The 24228-nt window shown below is 39.2% G+C and overlaps 1 protein-coding gene across 1 annotated transcript in view; it reads left to right on the top strand.

Moving 5' to 3' along the window:
- Positions 1-6042: 6042 nt before the first annotated feature.
- dok6 (docking protein 6) overlaps positions 6043-24228 on the top strand; it is a 142385-nt gene continuing 124199 nt past the window's right edge. Inside the window, exon 1 of the mRNA XM_057824457.1 lies at positions 6043-6270. Within this exon, the coding sequence (XP_057680440.1) occupies positions 6205-6270 (66 nt within the window). The 5' untranslated portion in view covers positions 6043-6204. The remainder of the gene's footprint in view (positions 6271-24228) is intronic.

The raw sequence follows: 24228 nt of genomic DNA, 5'->3' as shown, positions 1-24228 counted from the left end.
GAGAACTTGCACAATTGGTGGTTGACTAAATACTTATTTGCCCCACTGTACAATAAAAAAATTCAGACCCTTCTATGATTTCCAAGTGGGAGAACTTGCCAAATAGCAGGGTGTTCAAATACTTATTTTCCTCACTGTACGTGTCTGATTTTGCCAATGGAAAAGCAAGAGACTGACAATGCTGTCATTGTTTTCTTGGAGAGAGGATGAAGAGGTGATGAAAGTGGAAGACGGCTGCATCGCACAAAAGAGGATTATGGAGCCAAAACAGCCTTGACAAATCTGAAGTTTGAGGACACTTCCAGAGAGATTTGGAGACTATCAGAGACAAGCTGTTGGGAGGGTGGCAGATTGCCGTGCCCTTGTGAATATGATACAAGACAACGATGCCGAGTTTCACATTGCTATACTTGACAGAATTGTGCTACTCAAAAGGGCATCCGAGTGAGTAAAAACACACTTTTTCATTGAAAAGTAGGCCCCTCCTCATGAATAAATGAAAGTGTGCACACTACAGGAGAACTGTACTATTTCATAAAAGGAAAACTCTGGCAGCCCTTCATCTATGTTTCTTTCACATTGCAATATTTGTGAGTGTAAATAGAGGATGTTTGATCCTAGCTCACGGCTGCTTATCTCGCTCCATTCTCGAGGCCATTCATCTTCTTTTCATTTTAATCTATATAAGTAATGGCAGACTGTCATATCAATACAAGGTAGCTCAGCCATCTGCTGTCTAATGCCCCCAAAATTCCCTGACCATAATTCAACAAACTGAGCCGTTCACTCAACTCATTGCTTTGCCCGACATCAAATTTGTCTTCTGTGCATTTATTTTAAGTGCTTTTTGATTGCTTGTCCGCAGCATTGTGCCTGTGGAAGCCGCACGGCGAGCTTTTTTACAATCTTGGTTCTTGCACAATTTATATGATCATTTAATAGGGCACTGGACTATCTGCTTTTATTATTGGGCAAATCAAACAACATCAGTTCCAGGCAACCTCGTAATGAAGAAAGGCACAGAGAGAAGCGCACAATCTAAAATTGCATTTCCCTATTAGCGGCCTGTCTGGCAAAAAAATATGGAAATGATATTCATACTCATACAAGCAATAAGGGAAAGGCGAGGTACAAAGCATGTTACAAATTAGACGCACCTCTGAGCTCTGTTGAGCATTTGCATATTCCTTTTTAAAACGGTTGCTAAGGATTTGACTGAAGACTTTTAAAGCGGGATTAGAAGTTTCCTAAAAATACGTAGCACTATCTGTCATACTTACTGCTTTTGACAAGACCTGCATTAGAAAAATCATTAATAACTGTCACCCAGACATACCATAGCTGGTCATGCTATTGAATAAGAAGAAATATCTTCATTTTTTACTATAACATGCATTCCTTGCACGTAAACTTACCATAATGTGCAAAACATCTGATTTCATATTGGTAACACAATCTAGTAAAACAGATACTTCTTTTTTTGTTTCATATTATTCCCCTTTCACATACCATACGGTTGCAAATTGTGAATTTCTTAAACTTCTGATTATGGAGAACATTTTTTAAAAATCTTACGTGTGTAGCCATTTTGTAATGTCAATTATACCCACCAAGATACAATGATCCTTCGCTACTTTGCGCTTCAAACTTCGCGCCCTCAATCGATCGTGGATTTTTTTTCAATTAAAAAATAAATATGGCATTTTATTTTAAAATGTTAAGATACACCGTAATTATTGGACTATAAGGCGCACCTGACTATAAGCCGCCACCCACCAAATTTGACAGGAAAACGGCATTTGTTCATAGATAAGCCGCACTGGACTATAAGCTGCAGCTGCCCTCAATGTATTACGGGATATTTACATCAAAACATATTTACCGGTTACACTTTTTTTTTTTTTTTGACAGCGGCATCATAAGACTGTCATAACACCAAATGAACCACTATGAAGCTTTGAACTAAGGTTGAGAACGATAAACCGATACAACCGGATATCCGGTTTTACAGGTTAGAGCTGAGGTTGCGCTAGACTTTTTCGTTGTCTGTCATTTTGACTGGCAGTGTCATAAAAATCCGGTCATAATCTATTTTTACCCGTCACTTACATTTTTAAAATGATAATAATGACATATTCAATAGTATTTAGTTTTCATTCATTTTTAATTAATATTCTGTCGGAACAAGCTTAACAAGAGGCAAACAGACAGCGGAGTGCACCAATCAGCGACGGGCAGACGTGCCGTTAGCAAAGCGACGAGGGCAGGACGAGGGACTTGCGCGCGGAAGTAAACATACGAAGAGAACGGAGTTTATTCAACATGGCTAGCGCGAGACAGACTGTTGTCAATGTCTCGTGTCGATGTGTTTTAGCTCATTTAAAACTGAATTTACCGCGGATTGGAACATATTCTCGGCTCTCCCGCCATCCGTGTTGTTGTAGAGACGACTTTCGGCGCGCAAGAGTGACGTTGCTCGTGAAGAACACGTCACGCAAATAAACAAATCTGATTTGTCGATTGATTTTGTAGCTACTCGAGAGGCTGTGTCCCAGACTTTTCTCTCAGTGTTTGAAAAATACAGGGAGAACAGTCTGGCCGTGCCAGGCAAACACTTAGTTGCCTTGACATTTTTCCGAGTAAGGCCAACGACGTCATGCATCAAGAGAGACAACAGCTAATTAATATGCTCACTCGCCACCCTGTGGTCTGGGGTGTGAATTGCAACCTGTCAAAATGCCGGATGGATGGACTTCAGTTTTTTCCGTCACCGTTTTAAAAAACCGGTCAACGACGGAAAATATTCAGTTAACGCGACCCCTGGGTTAGAGATACAGATGTATCGATAGGAAAGTTACCATTCGACAGTAATTAGCCATTAAATATTCAATAAACCAATAGTAGAGATAGAATTCGGCTATCTCGAGCACAAGAATCGGCTTCTAATGCCTAGCTCAATGTATTGCTTAATATTTTACTTCACATGCTGCGCTTGTGTCATTCACCACACAGCGCACTTGGATTGAGACCGCACGCATGATAAAATATGGACAAGCACTACTCAGTCGTGGTTGCCTCAACTTCCCATGCATTTCGGCAGAGCCGCTACTAGTCGCCGTCATTACCCGATCGTCACGGGCGTGTCATAACAACGCGAGAGCTAACGAAACCACTGTAACGCACGCTCCGTTAGCATTTTCTTCACAGCCCAAAACGAAACTAGTAGTGGCAACGAAGCAACATGCTAAAACAATGGACAGTGTTATCACCGACGCCAGCGACGTGCAGCGATTGATTTTCAACGCACCCAGGAAAACAAAAGTCGGACTTTGAAGTGATGAAAGCAGCCAGATCTGTTCGCATGGGACAGAGCATTTGTGAAGGGTGGAGCGGTACAGAGATCGTGAGTTTTTAACCCTGAAAAATAAGCGACTACAATGGTGGAAAGGGCGGCATATTCTTTCCACAAAACGCAGTCTACTTAAACATGAACATGTGGATTAGTTGATCTTCCTCAAGAAAAATCTGCCCTTCAAAAAAGATATGGACAGTGATGAGGAATTAAAAAAAAGAGGACGCACAGGCATAAGTGAATGACTTTGCTGTGTATTAGGTTAAAGTAATGATTAGTGACCTGTCTAAAATGCCATGTTTTTATTCTCCCAATTATACCAGTCGTAAAGCATAATTTATTATTTATATATGATAACACTAGCAGGTTTAATTCTTTTTTTTCTAGAGCTGCTGCATATAATTTTTGTTTGTTTGTAAGATGTTTACGTTGAAAGTTTGCACTTAAATTACTTACCTCTTGTGTTAAAAACACCAGGAAATACAGTAATTGAATTACTGCACTTTATTGTTGTCTGTCACTGGAGTTTTATTTTATTATCAATCCCATCCAACAAAATGACGGTCATATAGTAATCCTTTTTTTTTTTTTTCGTAAAAAAATAAAACATAACATTGGTATGAAATTTTGTTGTTTAATTTTGCTATATTAGAAATGTGGTCTTTTTATATGTTTAAAATACTGTACAAACACACACAACAAATATTTACGATCGTATCGTTTTCACTTTATCGAACCGTATCGTTCTTACACTGTATCGAATCGCTCGGCCTTAAAAATTTATCGTTTTTTTTAATCGAATCGTAACCTGTGTATCTAGATACATATCGCATCGGCTTCATGCCAGACATTCCCAACCCTACTTTGAACCAATTGGCTGCAAAGCTTCATTGCTTCAAGAAGTTTCATTTGGCCATCACTGCTCCCTTAGGGCAGACAGTCAACCTCTGCTGCCAACTGCTGTCAACACAGATGTAATCCAACATGCCTCCTAGCATGCAATGCAGAGGTACAGATGTAAAAACCAATAAAAATTCCGGTTCTGTGCTAATTATTTCTTCAGTTACTCTTCCAGTTGTTTCTTTAATTGCTAGCTCTGGTGTTCTGTAACACTTTATTTGACAGTGGGGTCATAAAACTGTTATAGGACCATCATAATAATAACATGACACTGCCATGAGCATTAATGAATGCCTATGACAGATGTCATTTTGTTATCTCACTTCTGAAAATATGTAAAGGATCCGAGCTGGAGATACAGTAAATGGAGTTTGTGACATAATTTGTCGCATGATACTCAATGACATCTATCATAAGTGTTCATCAATGCTGATGATGGTGTTATGTCACAATTATGACGGTCTTTTTGCAGTCTTACGATGCCGCTGTCAAATAAATTGTCACTTATTAACCCAAATAAATCAATGTTTAAGTTGCACTGGACTATAAGACGCAGGATTCAAAATAAGGGAAAAAGTAGTGGCTTATAGTCCGAAAAATACGGTGCATATATTCACGTACATTATTTTCTTTTATATCTCTTTCATTTATACTATAACTATTACATTTGCAGTGCTTAAAAACCATGTATTAAAATATACATACGTATACTGTATATATATATATATATATATATATATATATATATATAAAAGGATTTATTTATTTATTTTTTTTTTTAAATTATACTTTGGGAAAAAAGATGGGGGGGTCATATGTTAACATATGTTATAAAAATGAATGAATGAATACACCCCTCAAAAAATGTTTTATTTTTTTTATTTTTTAAAATGTAAATCAGCTCCACATCTAGCTCAGGGATTTTCCGATTTTAGCGGCGGGGGGGGGGGGGGGGGGCGGCCCCCAAACGAGGAATCACTGTATACACTAATAGACATATCCATCCATCCATCCATCCATCCATCCATCCATCCATCCATCCATCCATCCATCCATCCATCCATCCATCCATCCATCCATCCATCCATCAGCTAAAATAGTAACGGCATTGACGAAACGTTGGACGGTCATTTCTTGGAAATACGAGCTTCTATTTACGTTTTTTCTCCACTGCTGATCATCAGAAAAATACATTTCAGCCCCCCCGCCCCCCAAAGATTTATTTCCACAAAGGCGTATCTGTAAAGATAAAAACATAAATTCATTCACTTTCCAATTCTCTTATCCTCACAAGGTTAGCTGGGTTGCCAAAGCCTAACCCAGCTAACTATGACCATTATTAAATTTTGACCAATTTAAAAACATATTGTCAAAATGAGAACAACTTTCAACAGAAATTAGCCAATTTATAAGCTTGTGAAATGACACCCTGTATTTTAATTTAATGGTTATATTTTATTTATATATATTTTTTGTGATTGGCTGGTGATAGGTGATAGCTCACCTATCCTCTAATGATACTGTAAGTGGCATAGAAATATGACTGAAATGTATACATGACAAAATATAAGTGTACTGTCTTATGATACTGATAAACAACATTACATGAATAGAGTAAATATTATAAATATAACTATGTAAATCCATTGATGAATGACCCAACATTACCTCTCATGTGTCAAAGATGGTACGGTCCAGGAATCGCGCGGGCGCCCCTGCTCCAATGAATCAGTTGACAAATGGTATCTCCCGTATCGCTCCCTCCTCCTTCTCTCTCTGGATGGACCTCGCCGCCGAAACCGGGCAGCCTGAGCGCTGACACGGGAGCAGGTTACCCGACGCTCGCTTCTCTCCCGTCGGATGTCTCTCGGACAGAAGCGCGAGTGAGACGTCTCCAACAAAAGATATTCGAGTCGCTAGTTCTGGGGGGGCTCTCGGCGTCCCCCTCGACCATGGCTTCCAACTTCAACGACATAGTGAAACAGGGATACGTGAGGATACGGAGTAAGAAACTGGGGGTGAGTACTGTTGCACTTGCTGACTCGCCAGGAGGAGCAGAAGGAAGATGATGATGTGCTTTAGCATCAGGGGCATCTGGATTGGAAATTGGGCTTTAATTGCTCCCCTGCTGTGAAGCCTTCTAGAGATTAGAGCGAATGTCTCTCATGTTAGTGTATTTAAGATGATTGACGTCTTTATTGTTGCATTAAAACTGCTATTATCATAATTCAGGAAGTTTACTGTATCCATGCGTTTGTTTGCACGCGTGAATTGTAATTGGCAGGTAAGAGAATAGTTTTGATTAGGGCAGGGATGTTATTAACATAAACAAGTTTAACATCATGTTAAACTCGTTTTTTGGTTCACTGGCCAAATAATCTCACTGGCTGCCATTGACGGTGTTAGATATCCAATCCATTTCCAAATGAATTGGACGTCGGGCACAGTCAATGGCACTGTAAGATGAGCATTCACAGCCAGTCCTTCCAGTATAAGTGAATTAGGGCTACAGCTATCGATTGCTTAAGTAGTCGATTAATCTATCAACTATTTAGTCCGAATAATCAAGTAATCGGATTAGGAACATTTAATGTGTTGCAGAATCAATTTGAGGAGATGTGAAACAAAGGCTAGCTAAGCTTGCACTTTCAAAAGAGCATTAACCCCTTCAGACCCGTTTTTTTTTTTTTTTTAATCTGCTGGGCAAAAAAAAAAACAAAAAAAAACCCTACGTTGATTTTTATTATACTCAAACACCAAAACAAAGTGCAATTTTTTGGGATGGGGATATTTCATGCTTTTATTTGTTATTTTTAATGTTAATGTGGATTTGATGAGAAATGAGCACTTCACAGTATCCAGATAGCAGACCGACGTTGAAAAGATATTGGATTAACATTCCGCTGTCGATTTTATATCGCTGAAACAACGTCACTTTTGCACCCTCAATTAATGTTGTTTCAACGTTGAAATCCTTACAAAACCTAAAGGTCATTTCGACTATTAATAATATTGGAACAACGTTGAATCAATGCCATGTTTTCGACCAAAACGGCCGCACATCCATAATTCAATGACTTTTCAATCATAAATCAACTATTTGTCAACATTAGTTCATCAACTATAAAACAATGTTAACCCAACCATTGCCTGACATACCATAGAACAACGTTGTTTCAACGTCATTTGACGTTGAAAATTTCGAAGTCAAGCACACTGATGATTTTGATGAAAAATCAACGTTTATTCAATGTCGGTCTGCTATCTGGGTATCCATTTTGAAGTTGCGTTTGGTCAGCCTTTTTATAAAGAGCCAAAAATAGCAAAGAGGGCGTGCCAAACCTCATGATTTGATAATAATGGGTAAAATTTCATCCAATCATCTCCCAGAAGTGGTAATAGCAACTAAATTTAGTGTATTTATTGGTTTAGGGAATGTGGATACAAAATAAAATTCCTGAGTGTTTTTTAAATGATGCTGAATCGCACATACAGTATATGTCACAAGAGCAATAAATGAATTTGGGAATAAATTAATTTTGAGTTTAGCCTGAAACGGTATAAACAAAATAAATGCGGCTTTAAGTACAACAAAAGAACAATTGGCTAACTTGCATAGCAAAAGTCCACTAGTTTAATGCTGTAAAAAGCTAACTTTTGGTTGTTGTTGTTGTTGTTTTTTTTTTTTTACAATGGTCTTAACAAATCATCAAACAACAAATCATTCAAAACACATATTCCCACAAAAAATGCTAAATATACATATAAACTAGACTATACTACAAATGTATAAAAAAATGAGCTCAAACAAAAACTTGCCTTATATTGGTCTTAACAGGGAGCATCTGGATTCAGCCATGTTGAATGAGTTATGTCATATTCACTGTTGTCACTAGAGGGCAGTGTATCCACCCAAATCAATAAGACCAAATGCAAACACTTTCAAAACAAACCTTTAAAACGCCTGTCTAATTAAACGAATCCTCGAAGCAGCAAAATTTGATCCGCAGCTTTTTTCTAATCAAATTACTCGAGTTAATCGATTAATCATTGCAGCTCTAAAGTGAAGTGGATGACAGTTGTTTTCAATGGCAGTCAATGAGTTGATTTTGCATCACTTCCATGTCATTTTAAGATACTTTCGGGTCACTTTCTGTAATTTTTGGATCTTTCCTATTGATTTTTCGGGCATTTCCGGACCGCTTCCTGTTGATTTGGTGTCATTTTCTGTTGGTTTTGGGGCATTTTAGGGTCACTTCCTTGTCAACTCATTGGCTGCGCTAAACGTCCAATCCATTTTGACTGGCAGCGGGCGAATGAACGAATGTAACTGCGGACAGGAAAGTGAGCTAAGTGCAGTAGTGCACGCACTCAATCACACAAATCTACGTTTTTTTCGGGCTGCTGGCCGCGGGAGTGGGAGGGGGTCGGGGCTCCGATCTCGCATCGCCCCGCGGAGGCTCCTTGGCGTTCTGCTGCTTCCGCTTTCCCCTCTCTTCTCTGCCTGGGTATCCACCCATCGCGCCGCTGGCTGGACGGCAGTGTATCGGCTGGATGTCGCCTGCTCCGGTGGGGGACCCTGCCCTGCCCTGGGCTTGGTGGGCCCTGTGGCCTGCTTTGGCGGTTGGGGGGCTGCGGCTGTGGCTCGTGGGCCGAGTGGGCAGATGTGGGTGGGGGTAGCCATGGGGTTGGTGGTGTGCCCCCTCTTCCCATCCCTGAAGGCCGGTTGAGGTGGGCGTGGATGGCCCGGGCGACCACCCTGGATCCCGGGGGGTCGACGATGCCCGCTTTGCTGGGCTGCAAGAGGAAGGATGTACTGGGCTGCCCCCGCCCTGATGCGCTAGCTGGGTAGGAGCAGTGGCCCTGGGCTGTCGCCCACGCGGCATCTCTGTTTGTCTGCGTGGCTGTCGCGTGTTTGGTGGGGCTCGCGTACGGCCGGATGTAATTGGGCGCGCTCGGGTGGGGGGCCCCCATTGCCGGTATTGGTGATGGGGCAGCGTAGGGTCGGTTGCCGACGGGCTTACACTCGAAAGGGATTCACACGATTACTGGTTTCTAGATGACAGAGCTGAATTGTGTACACTCCACCCACACTCTCAATGTGAAATATTAAAACTGCTCAGACCGGACACTTGGACTTCCATTCTTCGTGTCAAACAGCTGAACAGGACAGGTTTAGGGGAGAAAAAAAAACGAAGTTTTTTACGGCGCCAATGTCGAAATTAATGCATGTGATTTTTGTATGGACAGTATGAATGAGCTACAATGTGCCCGTCAGGAAAAACAGCCCAGCTGGCCGGATTTGAACCTCTAGTGGGCCACTTCCTACATTTGACACCACTGGATTAGGGAAAATTTTTTGTGTTAGGAGCCATTTCGGTTTAAAAGTATAATGCATTTATTGTTTCAAAGATTTTTTTCCCCCCATAAAGCCCACTGAAGATGTATTTTTATGGGGGGAGGGATGTGAGATACTTTGTGAACCCCATGCTAGCTATGCATAAGTACATGACATTAGAAACAGCTCGTTCTTTAAAAATATATTAATTGCTCAGTTTTAATTGGCAAAATAGTATACGGGTTATTTTGGTTTTATCGTGCATTTATTTAGTGAGGCACATACTTGGCAATATTTGGCGTACTGTATCTGAGTCGTCATATCATTCAAAATAGGTGAAGTGCTTGTTGAAACAATCCTCAATAGGTATTTTCAATATTTTATGTACAATGTGCTGCATGTAACGGCATCATGGTTGACTTGTTATGTATGTCTGGCTCACTGTTTTTAGGTTTGCGGTTCAAATCTCATCTCTGGAGGTTTGTTTTTGTTTTTTTTCTTGTGTACTCAGCTTCCTTCCATCTTCCAAAATATGCATTTATGTTAACAGAAGACTAAATTAGTGTGAATATGAGAATTACTAGTGTTGTAGAATTCTACATTTCTATAGAAGTACACTTAAAAACATTGTCAATAAACACTGAGCATTATTACTTTTATAAAGGCAGCTACTGTATCGTAACCAGTGATGAATTTCCCCGCACAGACGACCTTCCGTGTTTGCTAATAAGCGTAACATTTAAAGTCTGATCATGTTCCATTTTGCACCTCAGGCTACAGGTCTCATTAGCAAGGTCTAAGGTTGTAATTACCAGCCTGGGGTATACATCATCATTGTTACCGTAAAACTCCGGGTAGAAGAAACTTACCGCGTACATTAGGGACGATAGAGACAAATGGCTTGACCGCTTACATCAAAACGAACGACAGGCCGCAGAGTTATTCAATTATAATGGCCATATTGTGGACCACGGAGCCATCTGCTTTTGCTCATTATGATAACAAAGACTTTCCCTCTGTTGAGGTGTGATGATGGAGGCTGTGGATTTTTTTTTTTCCCATTACACAGCTTCATCCCTCCTCCTTTAGCTTTCTTTGATGCCACAGTGATAGCCATCGTTTTTAACCTCCTCTGCGTGGAGTCAACGCAGAGCAGTTTAGGAGCAGACGGCTGTGGCTGTTAACATGCAAATCCGTGCTTATAAAGTTTTAGGCGATTGATTTTTTTTGCATGGGTGATGAGCTGAATGCATTTCTAGGGAGCAAGCAAGGACGCAGGAGTTCTAGTTGTGTGGAGGTGTCTATTCCCGCTTCGCATCCCACCCTGCTTCCTACTCTCTTGGCCGTCTGGAGGATCATCATGGAGATGAAGCCTCAGCGGATCACTGGCACATTTAGCTCTGAATGCTTAGGAGGTTGTTACGCAAGTCTGTGTTACGGCAAATTTTTGCACCGTGACAATGTATCCCGCAGTTACTTAATAACATTGCAATGACCGCTTCAGTGATGAATAAAAAACAAAAATTAATTAATGCTTAAAATAACAGCAGGAGAAGTGAGAGTTAAACTTTAAATTTTTCCTGACATAGTAGCACCTTCACACTAGAGGTGGGACAATATATCGAAAAGGTGATATCTTGCGATAGGTTATCGATACGGCCCAGGGTTTCCCCTACAATTCAATATTGTGGTGCACCGCCACACCAGAATAAAAGCTGCCACGCCGTGCAAAAGAGATATGTATTTTTAATTTTTTAAGGCTGTTTTAAACTAACGGCAGCCTAGTGTGAAGGGTTCGGTGGCAACTTATTCATTGTGTATTGTAATGTCCGTAACTATGCAAGGAACCCTTAAGAGACGACCAGACGGGGAGCTGTGACGTAGAGGGAAGCGAGAAAGCGGTCGCATGTCGCGGAAGTCCGCTGTTATTTTGTTATTGGTTTTCTTTATTATTATTGTTGCCACAATAAAGTGGGTAAGCCAATACAGACTCCTCTCCTTCTTCCCCCCATCAGGGACATTACAGTATTTTGGATTGTTGGATTCAGCGAAAGTGAGCGGGGGACGGAACGGCAAGTTTGAATGAAATTGATGAAAATGATAAATGAAAGAGGCAGGCAGAGCGCCACCGCGCTAATGTCAAGAACGCATTCAGTAGCAGGCGTATTATATCTGTGCTATCGGGTTGTTTTGGCGAACGGATGTACGCAATCGCGGCTGACGAAACCTTGATAAATGCGCTTTTTTTATCCAAGTTTCGCGAGCTCTGGGACACTCGAAAAATGACTCTCATACTTTCCTTGCTGAGCTAATTGGTACCTCGATGTGCGTTTGTGTGGAAATGTAGTTCACGAACAACAATAACAACAACAACAAAAAAAAACTATTTACCTTCTCTCTGAAACTTGCAAAACTCTTTACACGGCAATTAGAATTTCCCCGTACTCCTTGAAATGGGTCCATTACAAGGGCGTAGGTTTGGTCTAAATATTGGTAGGGACGATATAACAGCGTAACCTGCATGTACACTTTTTGCTGGGGACGGGACATTAAAAAAACTAAACAGAACGGGGCTACTTTTCTCTCTAATATGAACCTAATCCATTGATAGGCTAAATGATCAATGCAAAAATAAATCTGTATTGACTTGTACTAACTTTCACACTGCAAATTTATAATGTTTTAATCTGATGTTTTTTCTTAAATCTATTTGAATAATTTTCTCCATCTTGTTTTGGGTCTTAAAAACTAGTTAACAGATTAATGGGTCAGATTATTCAATTTACTTTAGCTAAATATTACCATTTGTTCTTATTAAGCACATACATCTAAAGATAGGTCATTTTTCACCAAAATCAAGGGGGAAAATGCTTTCAAATAATGTTTTAAGCAATATCAATTCTTAAAAAAGCTTTTCTTTAAAAAAATTAAATATACTCATTTTTTGCTTAAAGTGTTAAGATTATTTTCAGATTGCTTTTTTTTTTCTTCTTTCAAGAAATCTGAGTAAAATTACTTGAAGCACTGGGAGATAATTTACTATTTCTAGATTTACACTGAAAGCAAGGGAATTGAACTAGTCATCAGCCAATCCAACGTCCGTTTGAGGGGAAAAATGGTGTCAGTGTCTGAACATAATTAAAGTAATTCACTTAATAATGGTAGGGTCAATTCTATCCTTCCAATATATGTGAAGACTATCTAAATGACCTCCATAACTGAACTCATTATATATAATGCAAATAAGGTTGCTTAAAAATTGGTGGGGACATTTTGAGCATCCTGAAAAGTGCTATGTCTCTAACGTCCCTATGCAAACCTATGCCATTGGTCCATTAACAGAAGGAGTATTATTGTTGTGTTAATGTAGTACATGTTAGGACCAAATAAAAGGAAAAAGAAGGACTACGATACGACAAGAAAAAAAAGTCGTATTATTACATAGGGTAATGGAGCTAAGACATTAGCCTGGCTGATGAAACATTTCAAATAGATCTTTGTAATGGTTCTTCTTACGAAACAAAATGTGAAAAAAAAAAATTGTCATGATATGACGTAATTTTGCCATGGCATGACATGGTGGCGAGATGTCCAACACATGCGCACATGTTAAAAGCGGCGCGTACTTACTATTTGTGTTTTTATTAAGTCTTTTATTACCTTTTAATTGCCTCAAAATAGTTTTTGCACATGTTTCCCTCTCATACTTTTAAGCATTGTGTTTTGTTGTGGTAGCTTTAAAGCAGATGTTTGATCCATTGACCCCATTAGTCATGTAGCTTATTTAAACCACCCTTATTTGATGTTACTATGTTAAGGTATTTTCTTAAGGCATCTGTATTATGTTCTGTCTGTATGCATCTAAACAAAACAAGCTGAAAGCGCACGTTCGTACTTTGGTTGTCAAATTCGCCTGTTGTTTTGTGATGTTTTGCCGGTGTAGCATATTTTGGCAGAACACCGGTTTTGTCCTATTCTCATCTCGTCTTGTCTCATCCCGTTTTTCCTGTTCATTTTGCTTTTGCTGCTCGTTTTGTGAAATAATGACAGTGTTGTCATGCTCTGAAAAAAGAAGAAAGAAACCAACAGGTTGCTATCAAATTCTTCCATTAGAATAGTGTCTACGTTAGCTCACCGGCTGCCATTGACGGCGCTAGACATTCGTGTAATTTTGACCGGATTGGACTTCTACCGCCGTGAATGGCACTGAAATCAGAGCATTCTTTTGTAAGCATTTAAAGGTCACTTTCTGTTCATTTTAAGGCATTTACAGGTTACTTGGTGTTGATTTTGAGTCACTTCCGATTCATTAGGGGACATTCTTTTCAGTAACCCAGTACTTCTGAAATAGTGGTGCGTGGGTCCCTATGTCCAATGACAGTGTCGATTTTGTTCTATTAATTTTTGTCAAATTGCTTGGCGTATTGTTCTGGTGAGTTAATGTTGCTAATCTTTTGGAATTTATTATTATTTAACAAATGGTCAAAAAATGTACCTTGAGTGTTTTTTTAGAGTTTGGATGCGACTTTTTCTTTTCTTTTTTTTTTTTATTCAGGCAAATTGATGCATTTTAAGACTTTTCTGTTGCAAACAAAACAATGTTAATAAAGCATAGTTTATAATTTATTGTAAGTTAATCTATATTTCCTTTTTCTTTAATATAAAAAAGACAATTTTATGCAGAGGTGTACTTATAATAATAATAATTTTATAGACGAATGATACTAAATACAGGTGCAGCAGACAGTTGTGGGGGGGTGTAATGTTTCCTGGGGGGTGGTGGGGGGTGGGAGGGGTGTAACAGAAAATGAACCCTTCCCACTTCTATGGCCGTCAGTGGCAGCCAATGCAAGGCAATGAGATAATTTTGGGCCATTTCAGGTCATAACCTGTTGATTTTGGGGCATTTAATGGGTCACTTCTTGTTGATTTTGTTTCACAAAACAGGAAGTGACCTGGGATTAATGGGCAGTAACCCAAATTCAGCAGAAAGTGACCTGTAAATGCCCGGAAATCAACAGGAAGTGGCTGAAAATCAACAGGAAATTATCTAAAAATTCCTCCAAATTTCCTCACTGCCTGGCATTGGCTACCACTGAAGGCTTCTGTTCATTCGATGCCATCCCTCCTTCTTTAAACAGATTGGTCATCTACAAGTGATAAACTCAGAGCAGAAGGATGAAAATAGCTTGTTTTTCTGTTTATTAGTCGTCTTGTAGAATTCCTAGAATGATTTCATGTATCGATAATCGTGAGATCATTGTAATTGTGAGCCTTGTATCGCTAATGGTATCATATGGTGACCTACCCAGAGGTTCCCACACCTACTTCACACATAATTCACATTTCTCCTCTTGTATCTTTTAGTCAGAAGTTGTACAGTAGAAGAATACGATGTATACTATACTTATGTACTCAGGTAGTGAGTTTCACACATTGGTACAATGTTCTAGCATCTGCTTATAGGCAGACGTCACTTGTCTCACCAGTCAACTTCAACCTTACTGTACCACTGCCTCACACAGAACAACAACACTGAGGGAAAAAAAGACAACGTTGATGGACAGCATGGAACATTGCCTCTCCGGCTGACATGCCAGAATGCCTTTTCCCTCATTAGAATCCAAGTGTTATATTTTATTTTGTATCTAAATACACCTCATAAATGCACTGTGGATCAAAGGAAATGTTATACCCAAACAGCTGAGTTAATGTACAAACTACAAATTAATATTTGAAAAATTATTCTTGAACATTATAATAATTACCATATTGTGTATATGGATTCTCAAATGAAACTGAAAATTATTATTACATGTATTTTTTTTTTTTTAAATGTAGAGCAGCCTCCATAATTCACATTTTACATTTTATGCACAATGAATGTCGCACGTTTTCTATTTTTATTTAACTTGTGTTAATATCAAACCCCAGAATTTAAATGTTTTACATGACAAGCTTAGACTTTGAAAAGAGAGCGTTATTTTTTGAAAACATCATGAAAATACATGAGCTGATACTAGCTTTGTACTATGAAAAGCATATGCTAATGTTAGTTATTTGCATTTTAGTGACCCATCTTTGTAGTTTCCGAACGTTGGCTTATTTTATCGCTTGTTACTCACCAAACACCAGTGTGATCTTGGTCTGGGAGGACATCAATAAGGCCGTCTTTGTTGCTACTGCACAATGTGTCTGGACTTCGGAGGTGTTCACTGATGTTAACTGTGCAGATTTGCACCATGTAGCCTTAATGTTGTTGCCGAGTTGTTCAAACGAAACTTTCTGTTCTGGGCAACTTGGCGACATGCAGACATGCTGTTCTTTTTCATTGATTTAGTTCTTCCTTGATAATAAGAACTAGAAGTGGGAGTCTTTGGGCACAAACGATTCGATTACGATTCAGAGGCTACGATTCGATTATAAATCTATTATTGATGAGGCCCCAGCCCCGATATTAGCTGCTTTTAATGTTTTGTACATTAGTTACAAAAACTGTAAAAAAAAAAAAAAAAAAGTAAAGCCTCGCAGGCTTAAATAAATGACTATTTCAGTATCAAGTTAACAGTTAAAAACAATAAATAATATACTCAAATCCCCATTCTGTATCAGCAGCTTTAAACTACATTCAATTAATTTAATGTTGTGAATCAACAGTTAAAGTTGTTAAAATTGCTCCCGTTATTCCATAATTTCCCTTCTGTCTACTTTCGACATGTGAAAGTTTTAAAACTATTTTAAAGATAGATTCAAGTCAATATTTTGCCGATTTAGGAGTATTTTAGATCAAAAGTTAATTAGGTTTGCTTGGAAGGTTCTCTACAACAGCCTTGTAGGGAAGTCTACTGCTTTAAGATGGCGGCCGTTTACTAACGCTCGCATCTAGCTTTCTGTACATGTGCTGCTAACGCCACCGAGTCTGTTATTTTGCATCTAGTCCCATATAAATATGATATCTACCGTACCATTATGTGGACGTAGTTTGTAGCAGCTGTTGGTAGCAGTCAGGTATGTTGTTGTTTTTTTATCTCGCGGCATGAGTTGAGCTAGAGCCGTGAGTTGAGCATTGTCATTACCCGAGGGGCCGGGTAATAACAAGCACGATGTTTAGCTACTCTCGCTCCGTTCCTCATTGCGTCCCGAAGACCGTGCGGCGCGCTGAGTGTGTTTTACTTCCGCTTTAATTGACATATTTCAATAATCGGAATTTGGATGTTTGTGAATCGTTCTCGAATCTTCCACGGCCGAATCGTGAATAATCTAAGAATCGGAAATTTCGCACACCTCTAATAAGAACTACCCAAACTATGCTATGTTATTTTGAGCAGACTTACAGTACATCGCCATGCCTTTATTTGGATAGAGCCAAAACTAGGGATGGGAATTGATTTTTATGATTCCGATTCCATTATCGATATTGCTTAACGATTCGATTCTTTATCGATTCTCTTATTGATTCTAATTTGGGGAAAAAGAAGAACAAACATTTTGATTGGCATCAAGTTTGTTTAATCAGAAGGCACAACATTACAAACCCACAACAAGGTCAAAAGAACCCCAAAGCCTCGATGTTAACTGTGGCGATGTGTAACTGTGGCAAATAGACTAGAATATGTAACATTTTACTGAAACATTTTTCTAATAGAAATAAACACTCCTCCTTTTTCAAAGGACATATGCGCTGATAGCACTCAAAAATAATAATAAAAAAAGATAAATACTGTCAAATACAACAAAACTGCGTAGTGCAAATCTCCAAAATTAACAATTCTTTTGCAGAAAAATAAACATATCTGCTTTTTCATGTAGGATTTGTGATCTTTCTGGATTTATGGTGTCTCCAGCAGTGGAGAACACCCTCTCAGATGGGGTGGAGGAAGCCTGCACACACAGAAAGTGTTCAGCTAGTCCAGACAGCTTGGGCAGAGTATCTCTTTTGTTTTTCCAAATACTGTATTAACAAGTTTGATAATTAGGTTGGTGTAATTATATAAGGACTGTTGGATCTCACACAATATAACAGGAATTTTAGCAAAATCCTCCGTTAACTTGGATTTGTTAACTTCCTAGACATAGTTGGGGTACTTTATGGAAAGGTCTTTTGATACTGAGTGGAATTAAAATGGTTTGTGACCAATGGGACCATCCTATCTCGAATTACGGGCGAAAATACGCTGATTGGCTGTAGTCGTCAGGTGCATTTCGGGAAGTCATTTGGAACATCCATTTCCGTTACTCGTAGCAACACAAAAATACCACCATCTGATGGGGAGCTATATACTTTTGTGTGAAATCAGTAGTCAGATTGGCCCTACGACCCACCAAATTCAAATTATTCCCCCCCAAAAAACACTGATTGGTGGACTCTTTCGGAACCAGTTCTCGATTCCCATCCCTAGCCAAAACTCAACGTTTGTACATCCCTTGTAGGTGAAAGAGCAAGAGATGTCCCAGATCCGATCACGTGATCGGAAATCGGGCCCGATCACTTACTTTTCAGAGGATCGGAATTAGGGAAAAAAAAGATCGGGTTTTTAATTATTAACTATTAACTAATTGGCTGCCATTGACGACAATCGACGTCAAATCCATTTTGACTGGGTGAGATTGAACAATTGCTGCCAGGCCCCCAGTCAAACTGAATTGGACATCTATCGCCGTAAATGGAAGTGAAACATGATCACTAAATGTCAGCCTTCACATTTGAATTGTATTTGATGTTTAACTGTCAACTGATGAAAAATATTATATTTACAAAACAGGCAAGTCTGAAGCTTCCTGCAGGAGCCTGCCTTCAAGCTGCTGCTGGGTCCTTCCGGGGTCCTACTGTCAGTCAGCGGTGGCCACAGTTGCCCACACAGATGCCTGATCAAAAGCTTTTTAAAATTTATTTTAGCACAACTCATACTAGGGCCTTCATCTGAGTCAGAATCTTGTCCAGGGCTCAGTGTGGATTTCGAAGTTTTCCTTTTTAAAAACTTACCCATGACTTCCACCACAACTTCCGTGTGTGGTAAATTCGTTCTTAGTTGCGTGCAAGCGAGCAAGGGTTGATTCTTCGTCTTGCGTTCAAGAACTGCTGGGAATTACAGCCATCAGCCACCTTGGTGTCCGCGATAATGTACAGTAGATCCCAGCGCGAAAGTATCCTTTCCATTTTATCCCTACGACCGTCAATTCTCCCCCTACGTTTTATTCCAACACATTGTCGTGGACAGCAAGGTGGCTGATGGCTAGAAATCCGAGCAGTTCTTCAACAGCACACGAGCAATAACTCGCTTTCTTGTAGTTCTGCAACGATTAATCGATTTGAGTAATTCAATTAGAAAAAAGATTCAAATTAAATTTTGCTGCTTCAAGTATTTGTTTAATTAAAGTGGCGTTGTAATGATTTGTTTTGAAAGTGTTTGCATTAATATTTATTGATTTGGGTGGATGCACTGCCCTGAATATGTGAATATGACATAACTCATTTCACATGGCTGAATCCAGCTGCTCCCTGTTAATATCAACACAAGTTTTTGTTTAGGTTAAGTTTTTTTTAATGCATTTATATTCTAGTTTATAGATATATTTAGACATTTATGGCGGGGATATGTGTTTGAACCATTAAGAGCATTGTTTAAAAAAAAAAAAAAAAAAGTTATTAGCATTTTATAGCATTTAAGCTAGCGGACATTTGCTATGTAAATTAGCCAATCGTTCTTTTGTTGTACTTAGATCCTCATTTATTTATTTATCTTTTATACCGTTTGAGGCTCAGTTTAGGTATTTTTATTTTTTATGCTTCGTATCCGATTACTCGATAATTTGAACTAACTAGTTCATTGAATAATCAACTACTAAAATAATCGATAGTTCCAGCCTTACTCGCTTGTACCTGAGGCTGAGTGTCCTTCAAAATACCGCCAGAGGCCATGCCAATAATGTTATAGATTATTTGGAAAAATAAATAAATAAATAAATAAAATTACAAAAATAAAATTAAAAAACGACATTGGATAATTTCTCGCAGCATTAGTGATGATCTCTCACGCCACACCGGTTGAAAAACACTCCTCTTAAAATATAACCATTGGTGGGATGGTGAATTGAGGGATTTACATTTGCATTTATGGACATTTCAGGTCCAGGATGCAGACATGACGCAGTTTCAGGGAAGTTATTTTCGATGTAAAAAGCGTTTCTGAGCAAAACGGAAATCACATTTTTTGACCGAAAATACGGTTGACCTCTAATATTCAGTCATTATTAATTGTAGAAACGTAAGAAAATGTTATTTTGTTGATGACTCTGTCTGAAGACATCAACGGTTAATGCTTTTTCTCCAAAAGCACCAGAGCATACAAAATTAAGCAACCCAAGCTACACAGCAATTTCTCCTCCCTCATCTCATCTTGATCCTTCTTCTGCTCTATTTTTGCTTTTTCTCTTTAAGAAATGCCTCCAGTAGATCACTTGCAAATAGCCTCTTGCCCTCTCTGGAAAATAATGGTTTTGTCTTCAATCCCTCAACCGATAAATCTCACACAAACAAACAGCCACAACTGATGACAAAAAGCATCTAGCAGAAGTTCTTTTTTTGCAAATAATTGCGAAAATTCACTAGCGCGTTTGGAGCAAATAAGAAATAAGCTGGCATCTTAGAAAGGTCCTGGGTGTTTTCTTTTTAAAGGTCTCCTAAATATCACATTTCAAGGCAGTTGACCTTCTAATCCTCCCACCGTTCTCTGTAATGCAATGCTGTGCCATTCAAAATGTTCATTTTCTTAAATCTAGAAAGTAAGAAATTAGGACTAAAAAATACATGAGCGCTGTGATTGATCATTAGCATATTGCATTTCAAAGTCATGATGTTGCTTTTATGTCAGCTATTTGTAGACCCAAGTTCTCAGCGTGAATGAAAATGTGTCAGGCAGGCCCACTTCTCCGTCACTGTTGCTATGATGGGTTAATTAATCTTGATAAATGTTTAATTTACATTGCTGTGCTATGAGCATAAATATGCACTTAATTCTTAATCAGTCCCACCACTGCCTCTGAGATTACTACAGTTATTTTAATTAAAGTCAACTTTCTGAAACTTGACTAAGGAATAGTCTTGATAACATACTGATGATTGTGACTTGCGATTGAGTACATTTACCCGATAATTATTCACTTATGTATTCACTTTTTGGTCACCTGTTTTTAATGCATTATGCTCTGCGGCATGTTTCATCGGGTGCCATCGCCCACATGCAGTGATTAACGCTCTGCGGCACTGGTAGCTAGTTAAGGCTTTCTTACTGTAATTTGTAATGCAAATGAGATTTACAGCCTCAGAGGAGTTAAAAAAAAAAAAAAAAGATTTTCATGTTGTGCATTTTTCAGGACGATTATGATGTGTTTTTCAGAGAATGTAAGAGATGAGAAAAACTTGAGTGTTATTGACAGACTGAAATTAATTTTCTGTGGCAATGTCAGTTTCATTTTTTACTGCCAAATAGTGGTAACAGGTAGACAACTCACTTCCCACAACATTAACAGGAAGGCACACCTGCATAATTCAATGAAATCCAATGCCAATCCATTCATTTTCTATACGGTGCAGGTGAGCGGGAGCCTACATACAGTGGGGCAAATAAGTATTTAGTCAACCACCAATTGTCCACGTTCTCCTACTTGAAAAGATTAGAGAGGCCTGTAATTGTCAACATGGATAAACCTCAACCATGAGGGACAGAATGTGGAAAAAAACCCAGGACATCACATTGTTTCATTGTTTGTATTTGGTCACCAACAAACAAGCAAGATTTCTGGCTGTCAAAGAGGTCTAACCTCTAACGTGGTCTAACGAGGCTCCACTCGTTACCTGTATTAATGGCACCTATTTTAACTCATTATCGGTATAAAAGACACCTGTCCACAACCTCAGTTAGTCACACTCCAAACTCCACTATAGCCAAGACCAAAGAGCTGTCGAAGGACACCACAGAAAAAAATGGTAGACCTGCACCAGGCTGGGAAGACTGAATCTGCAATAGGTAAAATGCTTGGTGTAAAGAAATCAACTGTGGGAGCAATTATTAGAAAATTGAAGACATAAAAGACTACTGATAATCTCCCTCGATCTGGGGCTCCATGCAAGATCTCACCCCGTGACGTCAAAATGATAGCAAGAACGGTGAGCAAAAATCCCAGAACCACACGAGGGGACCTAGTGAACGACCTACAGAGAGCTGGGATCACATAACAAAGGCTACTATCAGTAACACAATGCGCCGCCAGGGACTCAAATCCTGCACTGCCAGACGTGTCCCCCTGCTGAAGCCAGTACACGTCCAGGCTCGTCTGGGGTTTGCTAGAGAGCATTTGGATGATCCAGAAGAGGACTGGGAGAATGTGTTATGGTCAGATAAAAGGGTACATAACAAAGTATTGAGATGAACTTTTGGTATTGACCAAATACTTATTTCCCATCATGATTTGCAAATGAATTCTTTGAAAATCAAACAATGTGATTTTCTGTTTTTTTTCCCACATCCTGTCTCTCATGGTTGAGGTTTACCCATGTTAACAATTACAGGCCTCTCTAATATTTTCAAGTGATATTTGGTATTTGTCACAGAGAGTTAGATGTACGCAATGTTCCATTTTCATGCAAGTCCCCAACTGTTTCGATATCCTTGATTTTCCATAATTTAAGACCTCCATCCATTCTCCCAGGTGGAAAATTATCATTATTCTGCAAAGGAGAAAAATAAGATATTGTTGTAGGGCTATCAATAAGATTGTGTGCCTTGTGCCAGTTCATTACAGTATTATTTAAAAAGGGATTTTTTGTGCCCTTTTTTAGTTTTTTTCAAGTTTGCAGGATGTAGATAACTGTGGACTGGTATGTTTGATATTGATTGCTGTTCAATCTTTACCCATGGGGGAGGAGAGTCTATGTTAAAGTAGTGGGTCGCATTGCTACTCACATTTGAAAATAGTAGCAATCCACACGCACCATATAATGTTAGCAAAGAACAGAATATGCTTTGCTAATGTGTGCTAATATAGAATGTGCCAAAAGAAGTAGCAGCTTCAACAAAGAAGAAACTGAGAAATGTTTCAACTACATAATGTAGTAGTAGCAGTACTTTCAGTAGGGTTGATCTCAACTGTAGGCATAGCATGGTGTATCTCTAAACCTGAACACTATTGAAGTCGCACAAAACTTTGCTTCACGCGTTTTGTTTTTCCTTTAGCGTTTTGGTAACGTGCCAGAAGAGCAGGAACAAGGGGTGTTAAAATGAACTTGTGACAAGAAGAGACACTCATTAAAGTGAACAGACTCATAATTCAGAGCAAGAAGAGTCTCTGCTATTTAAGTGTTTGTGAATATTTTTACCAGCGTGGTGTAAATAAATAAACAAAACAGATAGAGATGTAGAAATAAACCAATATTTTGACAGTTGTTATGTGGTATATTTCTACACCACTGCAAATGAGCTAAATGAAAGGAATAAACATAATATTAGGCATTTTTAAGGCAGTTATTTTTAACTTGTTAAATTCCAGACTTTGCTCATGTAAAAGTGTGTTTTTCATTCCAAGAACAATACAAATTGGAGTGCACCAACATTGGCAAATGACGTTACCACGCCAACCGTTTTGTCTGACCTCATTGGTCGGCTCATTTCAAAGCGTCATCATGTGTGAAGGTCCAGGTCACCAGGTCGCCGTCTTTGCCCGAGTGATCAAACGATCAAAGAGAAGACTTTCTCTCATTTTTTTGCCGCCATTTTTTTCCGTCTAACTTGACTTGATTGGCTATATTAGCCAACTTCTTTTGTGTCTTTGTGGACGAAGTAGACAATGGCGCAGTGTTCTCGAATGCACCGGCAGTCTCACATATGCCGTTTCTTCCTCACCTCTTCTCCGGTTGTCTCACCTCACTCCCCCGCCGAGCGCCTCACCCGCCATACACCCCACTTTTCACAGCCTCTCATCTCTGCTATTTTATCTGTCCTTCTCTTTTCTTCCCCTTTATCTCCCTGCTCACCTTTCTGTCCTTCACTGCTTTACAGACAGCACAAAAGCATCCTATTCATCACCCCACACTGCACCTTCCATAACCCCGACGGGCTATTCCCCCAGATACACTGCACAGTCACACACATACACACTCACAGAGGCAATTTGGCACGGCTCAACAGTGAAGAATTGGCACACACATGCATCCAGCAAACAAGAAAACAACCTACTGCTAGAGGACAGTGTATAGATTCTCAATTAATCTTAATCACCTGGCTTTGTATCATGCACTTTTCTTTAGCTACATATCTTGGCCACAAGATACAAAAACAAGCTAATGGGACCCCACGTGGGGGAAAAAAAAACATTTAATCTGGCAGTGACACAGCAGAACTCTCAGATCAAAACAGGTGATGCTATCAGCGCTACAGAAGCGTCGATGACCTTTGAGTCGTTTGCCTTTCAATCCATGTAATTGTTTGCTGGGTTTAGCTTCATTTGACTATGTTGAAAAGGTCGTCTTTTGAATATTTTGCTACAGCTTAGTTTAATATGACCTAAAACCAGAGGTGGGTAGTAACGTGGTACATGTACTCTGTTACATTTACTCATTAACTTTATGAGAAAAAATTACTTC

The sequence above is a fragment of the Corythoichthys intestinalis genome, chromosome 20 (genome assembly GCF_030265065.1).
Source record: "Corythoichthys intestinalis isolate RoL2023-P3 chromosome 20, ASM3026506v1, whole genome shotgun sequence".
Classification (NCBI taxonomy): Eukaryota; Metazoa; Chordata; class Actinopteri; order Syngnathiformes; family Syngnathidae; genus Corythoichthys; species Corythoichthys intestinalis.
Note: the sequence above shows the minus strand (reverse complement) of the source record. Positions and strands in the feature narration are given on the sequence as shown.